We start from the raw sequence: 19,452 nt of genomic DNA on the forward strand, positions 1-19,452 counted from the left end.
CACGGGGGTGAAGCCTGCTTTCTCTAACAGCTGGCTCCACCCCCGCCCAGTCAGTCCTCACCTTGTGCTCAGCCCACCCTCCTGCCCTTTAGGCAGCGTGAGCAGGAGCTGTTCACCCTTTTTTCAAGGGGACTGGGCAGGATTTTTTTTGGGGGGGGGGGGCCTTTTCTGTATGTATTGGCCTGTGGAAGAGGTGTTTTTTGCCTACCCTGCACTGCTTGTAGAAGGGATTGTGGAATTGGCTTGGGTGCAGCTGTTAAATGGGTTGGTCACTTCATAGGCTGGCAGGATTCTGTTAGTTAATGTTATGCAGCTTGGTGAGCAACCCTTTAGGGACACGGGGGCCTGCTGAATCATTCCTGGACCGTTGAGTGAGGACACAGACTGCTTTGGGATCACCTGGACTGATCCCCCCCCTTCAGCCATGCAGCTGGGGTTGGAACTCCAGGACATAGCCCGTTTGCTGTGCCGGCCGGGTATGAGCCATTTGTGGATGGCTCTACCAAAGGGCAAAGGTGGCTCGTCCATTATGCAGCAGGGGAGGGGATGTTTTGACCTGTGGCCCTGGCAGTGTTGCTAGTTATGTTGTTGCTCTTGCTGTTTAAATGTGTTAAAAATGAATGAAAGCAGGGCTTTTTTGTAGCAGGAACTCCTTTGCATATTAGGCCACACACCCCTGATGTAGCCAATCTCCTGGAGCTTTTGTTGTTGTTGTTCATTCGCACAGTGGAGTTTGACTCTTTGCGACCCCATGGACCAAGTCACACCAGGCCCTCCTGTCTTCCATCATCCTCCAAAGTCTGTTCAAATTCATGTTAGTTACATCAGTAACACCGTCCAGTCATCTCATCTTTTGCCATCCCCTTCTTCGTTTGCCTTCTGTCTTTCCCAGTATCAGGATCTTCTCCAGCGAATGTTCCTTTCTCATTTGGTGGCCAATGTATTTGAGCTGCAGCTTCAGCATCTGACCTTCCAGGGAACAGTCAGAGCTTACAGGGCTCTTAGTACAGGGCCTACTGTAAGCTCCAGGAGGATTGGCCACATCAGGGGGAGTGGCCTAATATGCAAAGGAGTTCCTGCTACAAAAAAAGTCCTGAATAAAAGTGGCCCTTAGTTTACCCAACGCTTTGTGTCCATCTCTTTCGTCCATCTGTGGGGGCAATAAATAACCAAACAAATGACAGACAGACAGAACATGTGCCCTTCCCTTCTTGGAACCTGCATCTTCTGATCCAATGCACTCCAACAGCACGCGAAATGCATCACATTCCAGCACCACCCATACTGGCTTGCATGGAGTGGGGATGAAAAGGGTTCGGTTTGACTTGAGCCAGTCACAATCATCCCCCCCTTTGCCCAAGGAGGGCACACAGGATTCCAGCTCAATTTGCAATCAACAGACCTCCTTTCTCAGTCCTTTTGTTGTTGTTCAATCGCACAGTCGAGTCTGACTCTTTGCGACCCCATGGACCAAGTCACACGAGGCCCTCCTGTCTTCCACCATCCTCCAAAGTCTGCTCAGATTCATGTTGGTTACATCAGTAACACCGTCCAGCCATCTCATCTTTTGCATCAAAAAGAGGAAAAATTTTAAATCCCCATATTTAAACACACTCGATATTTTTGGCACTCACCACGTCCACAATGAGTGTGTCTTGAAGACAGAAACAGGCTGGCAGGTGGAGTTCATTGCTCACTGATTCGCTGCCATAAAACAGCACTTTGACGGAATTCCCAGCGAATGCTATGAAATATTCATCAGCACATATTTGTAAATGGCCCAGGAATATACTGAGTAAATGACCTCTGATGAAAACATCTGCATTAAAATGGAATAGAAGATTGCTGAAAGGAGAGAGAGAGAGAGCTACAAACAACACAGGCTTTGTCAGCATCCGGCAAGAAGCAAACACAAACAGAAGGAGAACGGCTTAGACAAACGATGCTGGCACTGAACTGCAAATGAGGAGAATCCCTGTTTACGCTCCCATCTGATAGAGCTGTCAATACCAGGTCTTAACACCTGATACGTGCACTGAGTCATACCATTGGTCTACCCAAGGTCAACATTGCCTGCACGGAAAGGCAGCAGTTCTCCAAGATCTCAGGTAGAGATCTTTCGAGTCATATCCTACCTGGTCCTTCTAACTGGAGACGCTGCTCTTTGAACTGGGAATCATTCTGCATGCAGAGCAGATGCTCTACGATTGAGCCACAGCCAGGGCCTTTTTTGTAGCAGGGACACCTTTGCATATTAGGCCACACACCCCTGGTGTAGCCAATCCCCCTGGAGCTTACAGTAGGCTCTGTACTAAGTTCTTGAAGGATTGGCTACATCAAGGGAGTGTGGCCTAACATGCAAAGGAGTTCCTGCTACGGAAAAAAAAAGCCCTGGACAGCCCTCCCTGAAATATTTGCTTTTTATCCATCCCAACCAAGGCTTCTGGGCTGTCCCCAGGGCTTTCATTCAGGGGGGAATGCAGCAGAAACAAAATTCCCCCAAAATGTTTAAAAGTTCATGAGGGGCACCCGTGTGTTTCTCCTTCATTTCCCTCAAGAGTTCTGGTACCACTTTTTCCAGGGGGGGGGGGGAAACCCTAGTTATCTCCCATGTTCTGCCTTTGCCCCAAATTATAAAAGAGTGCCAAAGCAAGAGGCTATTATTCTGTTCCTTTCTCTACGTTACCATATTCATTCACTGTTCACGCCTCTCTCATTTTTTTTTAAGGCTGGTGTTCCCCAAAGGAAGCTGGTGATAAGAGTGTCAAAAGCACCCCTTGAAGTAGCTTGCAACAAAATCCGTTAAAATACAGCAGAGATAAAACTAATTAAATCAAACCCCATAACCAAGTAATATCAAAACCAGCAGAAAAGATCAAAACAAAACTCCAGGAGATTAGATTAATGTAGCCAGTAAAATAGTTTCACCCAGAAGAATGGAATAACAAGACACGATTTGCACAATATAACTCAAAAATCTATCTTGAACCATTTACAAAAGCTAAAACTAAGAAACAAAGAATGCACCATGAGCCCCTTATTAGTAAGGGAGTTTCACCATCTTAAAAGAGCCTCGTGGTGCAGAGCGTTAAAGCTGCAGTACTGCAGTCCTAAACTCTGCTCACGACCTGAGTTCGATCCTTGGCGGAAGCTGAGTTTTCAGGTAGCCGGCTCGAGGTTGACTCAGCCTTCCATCCTCCCGAGGTCAGTAAAATGAGTACCCAGAGGCTTCTGGTGATAAAGCAGACAAGTAGGGTTTTTTCCTCTTCCCTTTTTCTCTCCCTTTGTCAAGACTGTGAGCTCCTTGGGGCAGGGACATAGCATTAGATTATTGCAATCCATGTTGTTGACACATTCTTTCAATGCAAGCACTTTGAATGCAGGTAATACCATATTCATAACCAGGCCTAATTTTGGACAGGAGTTCACAGGGGCGGAGCTCTGGAACCTCTAAATATTATTGTTCTCTTTCTTTCTTAACCTCCCCCCCCCATACTTGCTTCTGGGCTCCATTGTTCAAACCCCCCATGAAAATTTTGCTGAACTCTAAGATTTGACAGACTTTCTAATATTTCCCTCCACAAAAAATGGGAAAATAACCAAAACATATCAAGCAGATAGATGGAAGTCTTCCTCATGCCATTGTGGTCACATAGGAGAAAGTCATTTTAAAAATATGATGGTTTTATTATGACAATTCTAATCCAAGAAGCATTTTAAGGTAGATGCTGAGCTGCAGGGCTTCTTTGCATATTAGGCCACAGGCCCCTGATGTAGCCAATCCTCCTGGAGCTTACAGTAGGTCCTGTACTAAGAGCCCTGTAAGCTCTTGGAGGATTGGCTACATCAGGAGTCTGTGGCCTAATATGCAAAGGAGTTCCTGCCACAAAAAAAGCCGTATTGAGCTGATATACGGTAATTTAGAACAAAGCAGTAGACAAAGGCACCTTTAAGACCAAGTATTATTCAGAATGTAAGCTTTCGTATGCTCTTAAGCAGACTTTATCAGACAAAATGGGAACGGCAAGCAGCAATTCTTAATATAAGTGGGCAGTGAGTTGGTATGTAGAATCATGGGAATGTCTTTAGCAGATTAAAAGAATCACAAATAGGGGTCTGTGTTTGTTAGTATTAGAACAAAGCAGGGCTGAAACAACACTCTCTAGACGGTGATAAAAAGCAGACTGCTGTTGTAGGTGTGAAGTGCCATAAATCTAGGTAACATTCTGGCTTGGTTAGTTTAAATAGAGGACCTGATTTCTCAAGAGGTTATAACATAATTTAATTCACCTTTCGGTGACATTAGGGGTGTGTGGCATATGCAAATGAGTTGTGCTAATGAGCTCCAGCACCTCTTTTTCTACGAAATGACCCCTGTTCATAACTAAAAATCCTATGAACACAGACTGTCTTTGCCTCATTGCAACTGAGTTTTGTTTTTAAGCTTCTTCTAGGATATGTTCAGTGGGTTTTGCTTGATGCATTCTATAGCTCACAATCATCCCCATTTTGAAAGCTTGGTCTTATCACTGGCTTCCTTGGGGGAACACCAGCCCCCACCCCACCAAAAAAAAAAGGCAAAGCACCATTGCAGTTCTGCCTGAAAATGCAAGCATTTCATCCAGGGCTTTTTTTTTTTTGTAGAAAAAGCTCAATGGGAACTCATTTGCATATTAAGCCATGCCCCCTGACATCACCATTATTTCATATAGGATTTTTAAGTAGAAAAAGCCCAGCAGGAGCACATTTGCATATTAGGCCACACCCCCTGGTGCCAAGCCAGCCGGAACTGCGTTCCTGTGCATTCCTGCTCAAAAAAAGCCCTGATTTCATCCATTTATCAGTATTACTAAACATGTACATTTTCCAAGGATCCAGGTTATTTTTTATGGATTTGCTAGAGGCATATTTATTTTGCTGTTTTTTAACATTTAGATTTGGATTGAGGCTGCGTTTCCTCTCCCCCCCCACCCCCCTTTGAGTTATCATCAGTAGGCAAGTGGTGAGATTTTTCAAGATTTCCTGTTCTGCAGTCCATCACTGTTGATATTGGAATGTTCCACTCCGGAGATGGTGAGGGGGATGTAGAACAATTTCAGAGAACCCACCAAACGGTCTTGTTATTCCGCAAGACATAAAGGCACCAAAACCCAGTTGCGTCTCCCTGCCACCCCTCCCTATGCGTAATCCTGATATAAAATTTTAAATTGCTGTACACTGCTTGCTCCAGGCACCGACGAAAGGTAAGAGGCAGTAGCCTGAATGAGGGCAGACAGATTTCTTTAATTGTTAAATAGGTGTTGTGTTGGGAAGATTTACTTTTAGGTCAATACTACTGTTGAATAAAATAAAAGATTGCTTGTAAAATTAGAATATAAACAGACAGCACCATCTGGTGGCCAATAAGGGGAAAAGCCTGAAGAGGGACAATTTCCGACCCCTATTTGTTTTTAAAAAACAAAAACAAAACCCAAATCACATTTTTTAGAAATCATCTATTTACTTCCATCAAAGATGCACCTGCATAAATTTAGATTCCAGTATCCTAACTCTGAGGAAAGGAATTTTCCCAGGATCAAAGAAAAGAGAAATCAAGGTGTTGGTCTATTATGGTATAGAGGAACAAACAAAGGAAAGCAACAGTAGCCTTTTCAGTTGTTACATTTTTGATGCTCCTCACCTACTTGGAAAATGCAATCCCTGCAATATGTGCAATCACCATTTTGTGTGAACGGGCAACACACGTATTTTCATATTGTCTTACTCACAAAGCCATACTCACAACAAAACCATTTCCAACTGCGTACAGCAAAGCTGGAAAATACAGATATTGTCCTATTCTCACAAAATGGCAACTGCCCGTCCCAAGAGAGCTGCACTTGCAGGTAACACATTCTGCTATTCCAAAACATGACAACTGGAAAAGACTCTTGTGGGGGGGGTGGGGAACAGAGGACTGAACAAATTAAAAGGAAGGGCATGGTTTCCATCCAGGAATTTCAAACCAATATAGAGTCTGAGAAAGACTCATATGTGACTGACTGTAACCCATCCACTGTACATTTTTGTCAGCATGATATTGTCAGGAGATCCAGCATGATATAGTAGGTTTCAGAGAGTATCCATGTTGGCTGGCAGTAAAACAGCTAGATTTGAGCCCAGTGGTTCCCTAGAGACAAGGGCTGCCAACTTGCTTAGCGTAAGAGCCACATAGAGTAAACATCAGATGAGGGAGGGAGGGAGGGAGGGAGGAAGATGAGGGGAGAGAAAGATGGAAAGATAGTAACTTTAACTTTAAATGCATTTTCCAAGCTGCCAACTGGCTTGGCTTGGAGAAGTGATTTAAAGAGACAAATACCTTCTCCAACCAGTAGGGTTCGATGGGGGGCTCCCAAGCCACAGTTTGGCTACCCCTGTTAGAGACCAATGCAAATTTGGAGGGGTATAAGCTTGCAAGAGTCAGAAAAACTTGTTGGTTTCTGAGGTGCTTGAATCTCGCTATGGTGTAGTGGTTGGAATACTGAGCTAGGAACGAGTTTCAGATCCCTACTCTGCCATGGATGCTGGCCAGATGGCCTTGGGCCAGTCACCCCCTCTCAGCCTAACCTTCCTCAAAGGCATTGGAAAGAATTTGATCAGGGGTGTCGAAGTAATTTGTTATGAGAGCCGGATCTGACATAAATGAGACCTTGTCGGACTGGGCCACATACATCATAAAATGTAATGCCAGGTAGTGGAAATATAAAGTTTAAAGTTATGTTTAAAGTTATGTTTATAATTTTTTTTTAAAACACCTTAAAAGAAAACACGCTTAAAAGATTAGCACTTTTACAATATTTTGCTCATATAACAGTTTCTGATAATTGACACTTCTTGTTCTGAATTATTGCATCTGGAGACAATGTCTGCTGTAACAATCTTGAGTATGACATTCATTAAAGAAATCTCTAAGTCCATGCTTTCAGCTTAAGACTTTTCAGGGGACGCTCTGCTGCTGGCAACACTGCATCTACTCATAGGTTGCCAGCCTCCAGGCATGAGAGAAGCCACACAAAGTCAATGGCAAAATGAAAAAGCACAAAAATATAGTTTCATGGAAGGTAACACTCCCAACACAACTTCTATCGAAGCAATGAATATGTGACGAAGACCAGCTGCCATGGAGAAAAGGGCTGCTTTGAAGTTGGTCTCTATGACATTATATTCCACTGAGGCCCCTCCCTTTCCCAAACTCCACCCTCCCCAGGCTTCACCCCCCACCCCCCAAATCTCCATGAATTTCCCAATCCAGAGTTAGCAACCCTAACTCTGGAGGATACTTTTTTCTCATCCAGCCTCTCCCCCTTTTAGTTAATTTACAAATCCACATTTTTCTGCTTGCTAAGAGAGTCCCCCCCTTGTGTAAATAGAGGCCTCTACCTTATGTGTGTGGGTGGCCCACTTTTGCAGCTTCTGTCCTACATGGGAGCCAGGGGGGGTAGCCAGTTTACACTTGGATGTAGTGATGGGAATGGCTGTGTACAGGGCTTTTGTTGCAACAAATCTTCTCATTATCCCCAGGCCAAAGGAAGCCCGCCTAAAATCTGCCAGGGACAGGGCTTTCTCTGTAATGGCCCCTTCCTGGTGGAATCAGCTGCCGGAAGAGGTGAGGGCCCTGCGGGACCTTGCTCAGTTCTGCAGGGCCTGTAAGACAACCCTCTTCCGGCTGGCTTATAACTAACCGGCATAGGAAATTAAGTGTAGTTCTATTAGATTTCTGCTATGTTTTAATGTTTTAAATGCTTTTAACTGTGTAAAATGCTTAAACTTAATATTTCCATTTTAGATTTATGTGCTGTGAGCCGCCCTGAGCCACCTTGGTGGGAAGGGCGGGATATAAATCATAAATAAACTAAACAGGCACTCCTTTGCATAATTGACAACACCACCACCACCCCCAGGGCCGCAGCTAAGGGTTCTGCTGCTTAAGGCAGACCCCTGCGTAGACCCTTTCCCCCACTGCTCCCCCAGGAAATGAAATTGTGCGTGACACAATGACATCAAAAGTGACATCATGAAGCAGGTCAGGGATGGGGAGAGCAGGAGCACAGTATGCAAGCCTGCCCCCCCCCTCCCCGCTCAGGCTTCTTGCTATGCAAAAAGCCTGATTGGGGGTGGGGAGAACTGATGCTTCTGTATCATGCTCCTTGCAAGGAGCGCAGTACACAGGCTCCAGGCCTAGCTCATTAGGGGAGAGAGGAGGCACCCAGCGGTGCCCCCCAGGTGGGTTGGCACCCTAGGCAGACGCCTACCCCACCTAGTCCCATGCGCCGGCTCTGCACACCCCTGATGTAGGCAATCCGCCAAGAGCTTACAAGGCTCTTAGTACAGGGCCTACTGTAAGCTCTTGGAGGATTGGCTACATCAGAAGGTGTGGCCTAATATGCAAAGGGATTCCTGCTACAAAAAAAGCCCTGGCTGTATGTAATGCCAAAGGATAGAAGCTGTGGCTATGGCAGGTAAGTAACCAATAAAGGGCAAGAGCCATGGGTAACAGGACTCTCTGAACATGTATTGTGAGCATCTTCAAAGACTTCAGATGAAGCCACTAACTATGCTCAGATTTGACTCTTACCCGAAAATGCACCAAAGCAAATTGCAACCACCATAGAATTTCTGTCACTCCTATAGAAAGCTGCTGTTTCTTGCCAGAGCGGCTTCACACTGATTCCCCTTGCAGTTGTCACAGCTGCCACACTGGCAAACAAATATCTACCTGGCACACCTGGAACTGTGGGAGGGTTTCATTTAGGCCCTGAGCGATTGACGTTGATTCGGATGTCTGTTAAACACAGGGAAATGCTGAACAGCTGCTCCAAGCTCAGGAACACAAAGGTCCAGGAAGATGCAAGGAACAGCCTTCTGCCATAATGAGTCCCACAGAGTACCTGACAGGGGTAAGAATCATGGTTTTTTGCCTCACTAAAGCCAGAGTAGGTCTGCACCAAATGACTCTGTCATTCATCGTAACAACCAGAAGGGCTAGGGAAACAGTAGATCATCCAAGTTCATCTCTGTGAGTCGCACTATAATATTTTGGAGAGAGAGGAGGAGAAGAGAGGGCAGGGAAGAAGAAGAAGATGATATTGGATTTATATCCCACCCTATACTCTGAATCTCAGAGCGGTCACAGTCTCCTTTACCTTCCCCCCCCACCACAACAGATACCCTGTGAGGTGGGTGGGGCTGAGAGAGCTCTTACAGCAGCTGCCCTTTCAAGGACAACTCCTACAAGAGCTATGGCTGACCCAAGGCCAACCCAGCAGCTGCAAGTGGAGGAGTAGGGAATCAAACCTGGTTCTCCCAGATAAGAGTCTATGCACTTAACCACTACACCCAGAGGGAGGAGAGAGAGAGAGAAGAGGAGAGTAGATGTGAACAGATGTGGAGGGAGGGAGAAAGAAACAGACAAGCTAATAGGAGATGAAAAGTAGGAAACACGTCTGACATTGCACGAAAGGCCCTGGATCTAGAAAAGGTTCAAAGTCAGTTTAATGGGGGGTGGGGTTTTTTTGCAAATTGCACGATGCCTTATTTCAGAGTAAGAATCCTTCAGAAAAGCCAGTGAGAGCCTCCACCCCATGGATAGAAACCGCCCTCCAGAATGAGAATGACAAGAGAGCTCTGTTTGCATGTGTTCCATCTCAGCTGCATCTGCTGCTGTCAGTCTCAGCTGAAGTTGACAAAGTGGGTGGCTTGAAGGTCAAACATTTTGTGTTGACGCTGATCGCCTGGGCCTCTGGAGCAACATGCTTCACGGAGCTGCTGTGTCCCATTACAAGAGACAGCCAAAAGCAAGCACAGGTTAGATTTAGGGGCCACAGACGACGAAAGCTAAAATTCTTACTCAATGCCTCCTCAAGACCAAGGAAGGCTGCAAAACAAGCCACATTTTCTATCACGTGTGACTTTGGTACTTTACTGCCACTTGTTTAAGGATGTATTGCCGGTAAGCAAGATCAAGTTAATTCATACCATTAAAAGGTAAAGGTAGTCCCCTGTGCAAGCGCCAGTCATTTCCAGCTCTGGAGTGACGTCCCATTACAATGTTTTCATGGCAGACTTTTTACAGGGTGGTTTGCCATTGCCTTCCCCAGTCATCTACACTTCCCCCCCAGCAAGCTGGGTACTCATTTTACCGACCTCGGAAGGATGGAAGGCTGAGTCAACCTTGAGCCGTCTACCTGAACCAGCTTCCACCAGGATTGAACTCAGGTCATGAGCAGAGAGCTCGGACTGAAGTACTGCAGCTTTACCACTCTGTGCCATGGGGCTCCTTAATTCATACCATAGTATTCCCCATTAATATGTATGGGTGTGAAAGATGGCCAGTGAAGAAAGCTGACAGGAAAAAGGTTGATTCCTTTTAAATGTGGTATCCAGGGCTCTTTTTTTTTGTAGAAAAAGCACAGCAGAAATGCATTTGCATATTAGGCCACACCCCTGATATCACCATTGTTTTGCAGTTTCGATTTATACCCCGCCCTATCCCACAAGTGGGCCCTGGTTGCGGTGCCACAGGAAGTATGGAGAGCCACTAGAAGCATGGACTCCTGGCCAGGCAAAGAAGCTGTCATTTGGCTCATCAGTTGGTGGGCTCTCTCTCTTCTCCCAACCACAGGGCTTTTTTGTAGAAAAAAAACCAGCAGGAACTCATTTGCATATTAGACCACACACCCCCGGATGCCGAGCCAGCCAGAACTGCTTTCCTGTGCATTCCTGCTAAAAAAAAAAAAAGCCCTGCTCACCTGCCTACCAACTGATGAGCCAGATGACAGCTTCTTGGCCTGGCCAGAATCAGCCAGTGCATGCTGGGAAGAAGCAGACAGGGTACAGGGTTGCCAAACTCCAGCTGGGAGCTGGAGATCCTCTGTGATTACAACTGTTCTCCGGTTGACAGAGATCAGTTCCCATGGGGGTGGGATGGCTGCTCTGGAGGGCAAACATTATGGCATTATTTCCTGATGAGGCCCATCCCCAGATTTCACCACCAAATCTCCAGGTATTTCCCATGTGAAAGTTGGCAACCCTAAGGGGAACGGGTAGGGCCGGTCCTAGCATCCTGGCACCCTAGGCGAGGTTAACTTCTGCCCCCCCCCCCCCCGCACAATGATATAGGGTTGCCAAGTCCTCTGCGTTCTCCAGCAGTGGGACTTTTGCATGCACGTGACGCAGTGACATCATCATGCCGGTGACATCATGCATGGTTGCTCTAGGTGTTTCCAGGGAAACTCCATGGTTTTTCCATACGCTCTAGCAATTTGGGAGGAGAAAACTCTATGGTACCTATTGTACCATAGAGTTTTCCCTCCCAAATGGCTAGAGTGTCCGAGAAAACCATAGTTTTCCCAGAAACTCTAGATTGGCTGTTGCGCAACATCGCCAGCACAGTGATGTCACTTCTGGGTGACGTCATCGCACCGGTGATGTAGGGGGAGGTTCCCCCCACCAGCCCAATGTGGACTGGGGGGTTGGGAACCTCCTGGGTGGGGGAACCCCTGCCCGGACCGGGGGGTTGGCAGCCCTATACTGATAACGTCACCGAGCTACATGGGGGGCTCAATCCAGCACCCCACAGAAGGCCAGTGCCCTAGGAAATTGCCTAGTTTGCCTGGTGGCAGGACCGGCCTTGGGAACGAGGGAGGGAGAGATGACCAGAGTCTACAGACTTTTAAATGACACCTGCTCTGAGTTAACTTTAACGGTTGCCGAATTTCTTCAACAGGCCATGGAAATCCGACAGAGACTGGCTCTGGAATGACCATATCTTATTTGTTTTATTCATTTAATTTTGTTAAACCTGAAATTACATATATTTTACTCATCTTATGTACATTAGGTCCCCTGCGTACTCTATTTTTCAGGATTTTATATTACTTACATTGTTATTTGTACTGCTAAATCTGTTTTATGCCAATAAAGGCTTGTTGTTGTTGTTGAGAGATGACCAATGAATAAATGACACAAATAAAATGAACATAACTTTTAACATTCATTTCTCCATTCAGTTGGTGATAATGAATGCACATTCCCACTTCCTCCCTAATATGAGCGCAGATGTCTGTGCAAAAGTGGTCTCAGCTTATCTGTATTCCCATCCCACCCCACCCCACAAAGCAAAACTTGGCCTCGGTGCTAAGCAATGCCCAATGTTCAATGTATATGCCTTTACACAATTTTGCAATAAAGGAGAGCATTTTTGCAATAAAGGAGAGCATTTTTCAGGCCACACCCCCGGGGCTGGGTTTTTTTCCTCATCTGGGAAAGGTGATAATCCTCAAGAGTATGCTACCCTCACTGAGTGAATATATGAATTGTCACGCAGGGATAGAGGCTACCGAACGAAGAACACATAAAATCGACTTTGCAAGCTAACCTCCAAATTAGACTTGCACATAATTCTCAGCTGCAACAGAGTTCTGCTTCCGGTCAATATTAAAATACAGCACATTCTCCCCCAGTGCCAGGTGGAGTTTCTCCATCACATTCCTGTGGATAATTGCTCTTGCTTTAACCAGACCTTGCTATTGGCCTGTTTGATCAATTCTTTGATCAATTCAGACAGATCTACAGTCCCTTTTCGCAGCTAGCGTTCGTGTCCTGCACCATAGTTCAGTTCCATATATATCGACTCAAAGCTCACCTGCTTTCCAGACACCTTACTCTATGCACACACAAGAGTAACACGAATAGTCCAAAATCTTGGGTTCCGTGTTCCTCTGCTATACACTGGTCTGGGTGTTTCATATTTGCTCTCACCGCAGCAATTGGAAATGACACAGCAGTCAGGGCTTGTTTTGTAGGAGGAACTTCTTTGCATATTAGGCTACATCCCCCTGATGTAGCCAATCCACCAAGAGCTTACAATAGGCCCTGTAGTAAGAGCCCTGTAAGCTCTTGGAGGATTGGCTACATCAGGGGGGTGTAACCTAATATGCAAAGGAGTTCCTGCTACAAAAAAAGCCCTGACAGAGCTAGTTTTATAGTAGAAAAAGCTGTGTGCCTTTCGTGAAGAGTGCAGGGCCGTCCCTGCCACTAGGCAAACTAGGCAATTGCCTAGGGTGCTGGTCTTCTAGGGCGCAGAATTGGCCACCCCCATGTGACTTGGTGACATTATCAGTGCAGGGGGGGGGGGCACCAGAAGTTAGCCTTGCCTAGGGTGCCGGACAGTCTAGGGCCAATCCTGGAAGGGTGCACATCGGGATTGCATCATGGGACTTCAGGTCATCTTAAATGTGAGAGTCATAAGCGGTGTCTTCTTCTCTACCAGCAGGCATGCAGACTTAAGCTTCTGTTCTCTGTTTTAAAGGGGCAGTGCAGAAATTGGTCTTGTCTTGCTTCTCACATTGAACTAGGAAAGTACATATTCTCATCGTTGCTGGTCTCCTGGAAACACATGATCAATACTAATCACTGAGTTCTGAATTACAGGAAATTTCAAAGGAGTCAAGCATCAAGAGCAAACATGGCTCAGACTAGAACTTGCTGTATTTGAGTAAAAAAATCCAGTGCAACATGCAGGTGGGCTTCACAATGGACCTGAGTTCACGTGAGACACTCCAGATGCTTCTGCGCATGTAAGTTCAGAGCTGGCAAGGCTCAAAACCATTCCAAAGATGTGCTACCTATGCATGGGAGGTTCACATTAACACAGATAAGAAGAAGAAGATGTTGATGATGATCACTTTGAATCTCAGAGCGGCTTACAATCTCCTTTACCTTCCCCCTCCACATACACTTACAACAAACACCCTGTGAGGGAGGTGGGGCTAAGAGAGCTCTCCCAGAAGAAGAAGAATTGCAGATTGACACCCTGCCCTTCTCTCTGAATCAGAGACTGCCTGCCAGAAAGGGACATGTGGTTACTTTCATTATTGTGGATGTGTGGGGATTTGTTTTGTTACATTTGGTTTGGATTAGAGTTATATTGGGGGGGGGGGAGCAGATAGAATCTTTGACTCTTGGCAACTCTGCCTTCTGGGACTTGGAAGCTGTTAACGAGAAGCCACGAAGAACAGTGACAAAGCCAGATGCAGTACAGAGCAGGATAGGAACTTCCTGCCAAAGTTCACGGCATTGTGGAGGAAGGGCAATTGAAAGAAAAGTGAAAGAGCCAAGGTATCTTAGGAGAGGCAGGCAGAAGTCAGGGAGAGCTTAAGTTACTCACCTGTCCCATGTGAAATACTCACATTCCCCCCATAACCTCAAAGTGATCATATATTGGATATAATGCTGACCTAGTTACATAGTCTCAGACTCCTGCAGGTCACAGCACACTCAGAAAGCACAAAACAACCCACTTAAAAACAAAGGAGATAAAGAAGTTATCCAAGCCACACCAGGGTTAAGGTCATAAGGATCAGACTAGGTCAAGGAATCACACAGGGCTATTTTTGTAGCAGGAACTCCTTTGCATATTAGGCCACACACCCCTGATGTAGCCAATCCTCTAAGAGCTTACAGGGCTCATAGCACAGGGCCTACTGTAAATTCCAGGAGGATTGGCTACATCAGGAGGGTGTGGCCTAATGTGCAAAGGAGTTCCTGCTATTAAAAAAGCCCTGGAATTGCACATGTAGATATGAATCAATGATCGGTGAATCTGTAGTAAGCAATTCAAACACAAGCACCCCTTCTTTGATTGTGAATCCACTTTTACATTGAGAATTTCTGTTACTTCATATACTCGGATAGGGGGCATACCTACAAAGCCAGCATGGCAGCACAGAGAGGACACAAAAATACATGGAGCACATGCACAGCCACACATAATATATCCTGAAGCCTCCCCCAGAATGTCCCCCCCCCCAAAAAAAAATCCTTTAAAAAGCCCTTCAGTGGCATGACTGGAAAAATGCGGCTTTGAGGGACTGAGGCAAAGAAAATGGCACCCTGGGTGGGGCAACATCTTAAAAAATGCACACCTTTCCATTAAAGACACCTTGCTAACATGCTTAGACTGCATTCTTTCTGGAAAGATCATATCATGTTGGTATGATGTTTCCAGAAAGAACGCACCAAAGACCATGAAAGCCTAAACAGGGGATGATTAGAGGACGATGTTGCATGGATACTTAAAAAACAGCGCCCAGACTCTGAAAGCTAAGGCAATCAAAAACATTTGTGTGGCTGTAGCACTAGTTCATGTCAAAAGCCGTTATGGCTATGCTGGGAACTGTAATAAGTGACATGGAATGCTCTTAAAACTCAATGTGAAGGTTATAAGCAAACATATTATATTTTGAGTTCGCTTTTTGTGATGGCTTTTGCTTGATTATTAATTATTCCATGCGTGACAGTAACTCCTCTTGTTTTGGGATCCTCAAAAGTCACCTTCATTTACGGTATTTAAATGGTTGCTGCTAATGTAGAGTCCCAGTTGGAACACATGCGAGAGACTTTATCCACAAAGTGCTTGCAAAATGATTGCAGCAGCACAGCATCCCGCCTCTTCCTGTCAGCATAAACCCAACAGGCCCCTAACCACCCGGAAGAGCTCTGCACTGTGTGGATGCGGTGGCAGCGGAGAAATATTTATGCTTTGCAGCCATCACTGCTACAGAGCTTTAAAATTAGCTCTAGCCCGTCCCTTGCTGGATTCATCCCGAGTCTTTCTCCACTGTTGCTCTAAGCTGCGTCCCCATTCTTTTCATCATCTGTAAACCAAAGCCCATCAGTAAACCAAGGGGCTGCCTAGGCACTTGGAAGATTATGATGGTATTGGATTTATACCCCACCCTTCACGCTGAATCTCAGAGCAGTTTACAATCTCCTTTACCTTCCTCCCCCACAACAGACACCCTGTGATGTGGGTGGGACTGAGAGAGCTCTCATAGAAGGTGCCCTTTCAATGACAGCTCTGTGAGAGCTATGGCTGACCCAAGGCCATTCCAGTAGCTGCAAGTGGAGGAGTGGGGAATCAAACCCAGTTCTCCCAGATAAGAGTCTGCGCACTTAACCACTACACCAAACTGGCAGAACTGAGAGAGGGCACCTAGCTGCAATCATATTTACTGCCCAGGTCATTTTTCCATTCCACAGGTCAACCAGGGCATCAACAGAAGCACCAGCTGTAGCATCAGGAAAACTTCTTAACTCTTTCTGAAAACCAATTAGATCCATCAGGCTACAGGAGTGGATTTGTCTTAATCAATCCCCCACCTCTGATTCTCAGTACCCCTGTAAATCTAAACCCTGGTAAGTAATGACCTGACCATGGAGGAATTTGGCCATAGGATATTAACAGTGGGAGAAATTGAAGAAGGAAGCCATTTTCAATTCCCCCTACCTCCAGATCATCATCTTCCTGCCCAGAATAAAATACCAGCTCGAGAGCGTGACCTGCACAGTGTGTGGCACTTGTTACTACCTGAGACAGGTCCATGGTTGTCATGGAGACCATGAAATCCTGAGCCACTCCCAACAAGGGAATGTTCTTGCTCTGAATTATTGCATCAAAAGCTGGAGACAATGTCTGTGCTATAGCAACCTTGAGTATGCTGTTCAGGTATATGTGGTGAAAGTTGCAAACCTACTTTTGATTTATTAGTCATTACAGAAATCTCATGGTCAATGCTTTGTGCCTAAGACAGGAGAAACATGTAATGGCTGGGCATTGCAAGCTTTTGTATATAAATTGCTTCAGCCAATGGAGAAAATAGAGGCTTTGCTCTGTAGGTCCAGTGCAATTGAGCAAGCCTGGCAAAACAAGCTGTGATGGAGAAGGAAGCAAGAGAGAGAGAAGGAAACAGATGACAGTGAGTTGCTCATGGGCCTGATAGGAGTCTTCCAGGGGCCTGGTCTGGCCCCCGGGCCATATGTTTGACACCCCTGGGATAGGGCTTGTGGACAGTGTTCCCACACACTCCTGTTTGGCTTGCTGCTGTTTTTGCAGCAAGGATGGTTTTCATGCTTCCCAGTAAAGCACTCTTAGATACTCCTGTATTAACGTAAACTACTCTGAAACAGAAAGCAGTAATCTTGAGAGAGGAGCACCACTGTTGCAATTAGCCTCTTCCTCATTCAGTTATCTCCTTTCAATGTGTGAACCTGAATTGGTTTAACACTTGCACAGGAAGTTGGGGTTTTCACATTCACTTCTAAGAAGGAAGTGGACAACCTAAGCCTTCAAACCCTGATTACGAAGAAAGACAGCAATCACACAGACAATCTCCCACAACACGAAGATGTTTCAAGTGGCTCCTCTCATCTTTTTGTTGATTTATTCCAGCACTGGATGGCCTACACACACAGTCTGCAAGAACAGCCATTTGGAAATATATTACAGAAGCTGCGGTGAGATTTCTCAAATTCCCTTTAATTTAACTAATTTCATTTTGTTGTGACTATTGCACTTTAGCAGAGAACAGGCCATTCTGATGCAATAGAGACATTGCTGGGTTTGGAAGGAGACACAAAACTGACAGGGGGACTTTAAGAGAGTCACCACAGTACAGGGATCTGTGTGCATTTCATTGCATATATGGACATCTATCTTACACAATAAGGGTCTCCATTCCCAGCTATGCCTAGCCTGCCAGCTGAGATCCTCTTCCAAAGCCCGGTACTCTGTGCCCACAGCTGCAGAGATAAGTCAGACAGTGACCACCGAGTCAAACTTCCTGAACAAGTGGTACCTGGGGGGTGGGGGGGAATCAAATAATGTAGATTCCCATTTTCTTTTAGTAATCATAATTATTTTACATTTATCTCATTAATATAATGATTTAGATTTATATAAGGTAATAATGATCATTTTAATCCTGTAGTAACTTTATTGTCATTGTTGATGTTACATTGATGTTATTATCAATTATTTTAAAAAGTAAAAAAAAAATAGTCAGACAGTGACCAGAGACAGGGCTTTTTCAGTGGTGGCCCTTCACCTTTGCCTTAGGAACATCCTCCCCCTTGAGACTCATCTGCTGCCTTTTAGTACCTTTTAAGCACAAAGCCAAAACATTTCTCTTTTTGCCAGGACTTTAAAAGCTTCTGTTTCTTAGCTATTTGATTGCCTACATCAAGTCTGAGTTTTATCAATATCGTTTTGGATTGCTCTGTTTTATGTACTGTTATGCCCCGGCTCGCTTACATTGGTTTGTTTTTAATTATTAGCTTGGACTTTTTTTTATCAGTGAGTTCTTTTATTATTTGTCTCTAGCAAGTTTGGAGAAGGCAGCATACAATTTTTTATAAATTTGGACCCAATCTGCATACCCAAATCACGGTGTGCATAAACTGGCTCCTTTCCATGGAAACAACTTCTGTGCGGGGGTGGGGGGGATCAGTGCCTGACCTGGTCAGCGGCTTTTCTGTGTAGCTTGCTTCAGAGGTAGAGTTGCCAAATCCCAGTGAAAAATACCTGTAAATTTCAGGGGGTGGAGCTTGTGGAGGGTGCAGTTTGGGGAAGGGAGGGAGCTCAACAGGTGTAATCTTATACACTCCCTCCCGAAGGATCCCGGCCCACTTTCCTCCAGGAATCTCCAGCCACCACTTGGCAACGCTATATCACAAGGCTGCTGGGCGAGTTGTATGAAGTTGAATGGATCTAGGTAGGCAGCCATGTTTGTCTGAAGCAACAGAAGCGAGAGTCCAGGGGAACCTTCAGGACGTGAGCTTTTGTGTGGCCACACACTTCCAACCCTCAGACAGAAATAAAATCAGATAAACAAAGTAGTAGACAAGTGCACCTTTAAGACCAACTAAGTTTTATTCAGAATGTAAGCTTTTAAGCAGACTTCATCAGACAAAATGGGGCATTTGTCTGATGAAGTCTGTTTAAGAGCATACGAAAGCTTACATTCTGAATAAAACTTAGTTGGTCTTAAAACTGCCTTGTTCACTGCTTTGTTCTATTACTTCAGACCAACACAGCTACCTACTGGGATCTAAAATCAGACGGTGAGTCAAATATTTTGCTTGCTGAAATGTTTTATATTTATTATATTTATATTATTATTTATTTATTACATTTGATTTATATCCCGCCCTCTCCGCAAGCGGACTCAGGGCGGCTCACAGGGCGGCTTGGTTTTAAAGCCAAGATTACCAATAGTGAGATGTGGCAATGTAAATCCCCAATTTAACCCGATCATTTAAAAAAAAAAATCAAAACAAGGTGCGATCGCACACTACACAATGCACTTTCAATGTACTTTCCAACTGTATTTTACTGTGTGAAATGTCAAAATCCAGTCGAAAAGTGCATTGGAAGTGGATTGAAAGTGCATCGTTTGGTGTGCATGATTGCAGCCTAAATCACCGAGGAGAGAAAAGGACTAATGTCAATTCATCCCTGGGGAAGGCAATGGCAAACCACCCCGTACAAAGTCTGCTGTGAGAATGCCGAGATTCGATGTCACCCCAGAGTGCTTGCACAGGGGACTACCTTTTAAATTCATCATCAGCTACCAA

At 45.3% G+C, this 19,452-nt stretch overlaps 1 protein-coding gene across 1 annotated transcript in view; it reads left to right on the top strand.

Annotated features, from left to right (window-relative positions):
- Nucleotides 1-17,166: 17,166 nt before the first annotated feature.
- Nucleotides 17,167-19,452, top strand: part of LY86 (lymphocyte antigen 86) — a 34,388-nt gene continuing 32,102 nt past the window's right edge. The window contains exon 1 of the mRNA XM_060242994.1: nucleotides 17,167-17,334. Coding sequence (XP_060098977.1) covers nucleotides 17,226-17,334 — 109 coding nt within the window. The 5' untranslated portion in view covers nucleotides 17,167-17,225. The remainder of the gene's footprint in view (nucleotides 17,335-19,452) is intronic.

This window comes from Heteronotia binoei, chromosome 7 (genome assembly GCF_032191835.1).
Source record: "Heteronotia binoei isolate CCM8104 ecotype False Entrance Well chromosome 7, APGP_CSIRO_Hbin_v1, whole genome shotgun sequence".
NCBI classification, from domain to species: Eukaryota; Metazoa; Chordata; class Lepidosauria; order Squamata; family Gekkonidae; genus Heteronotia; species Heteronotia binoei.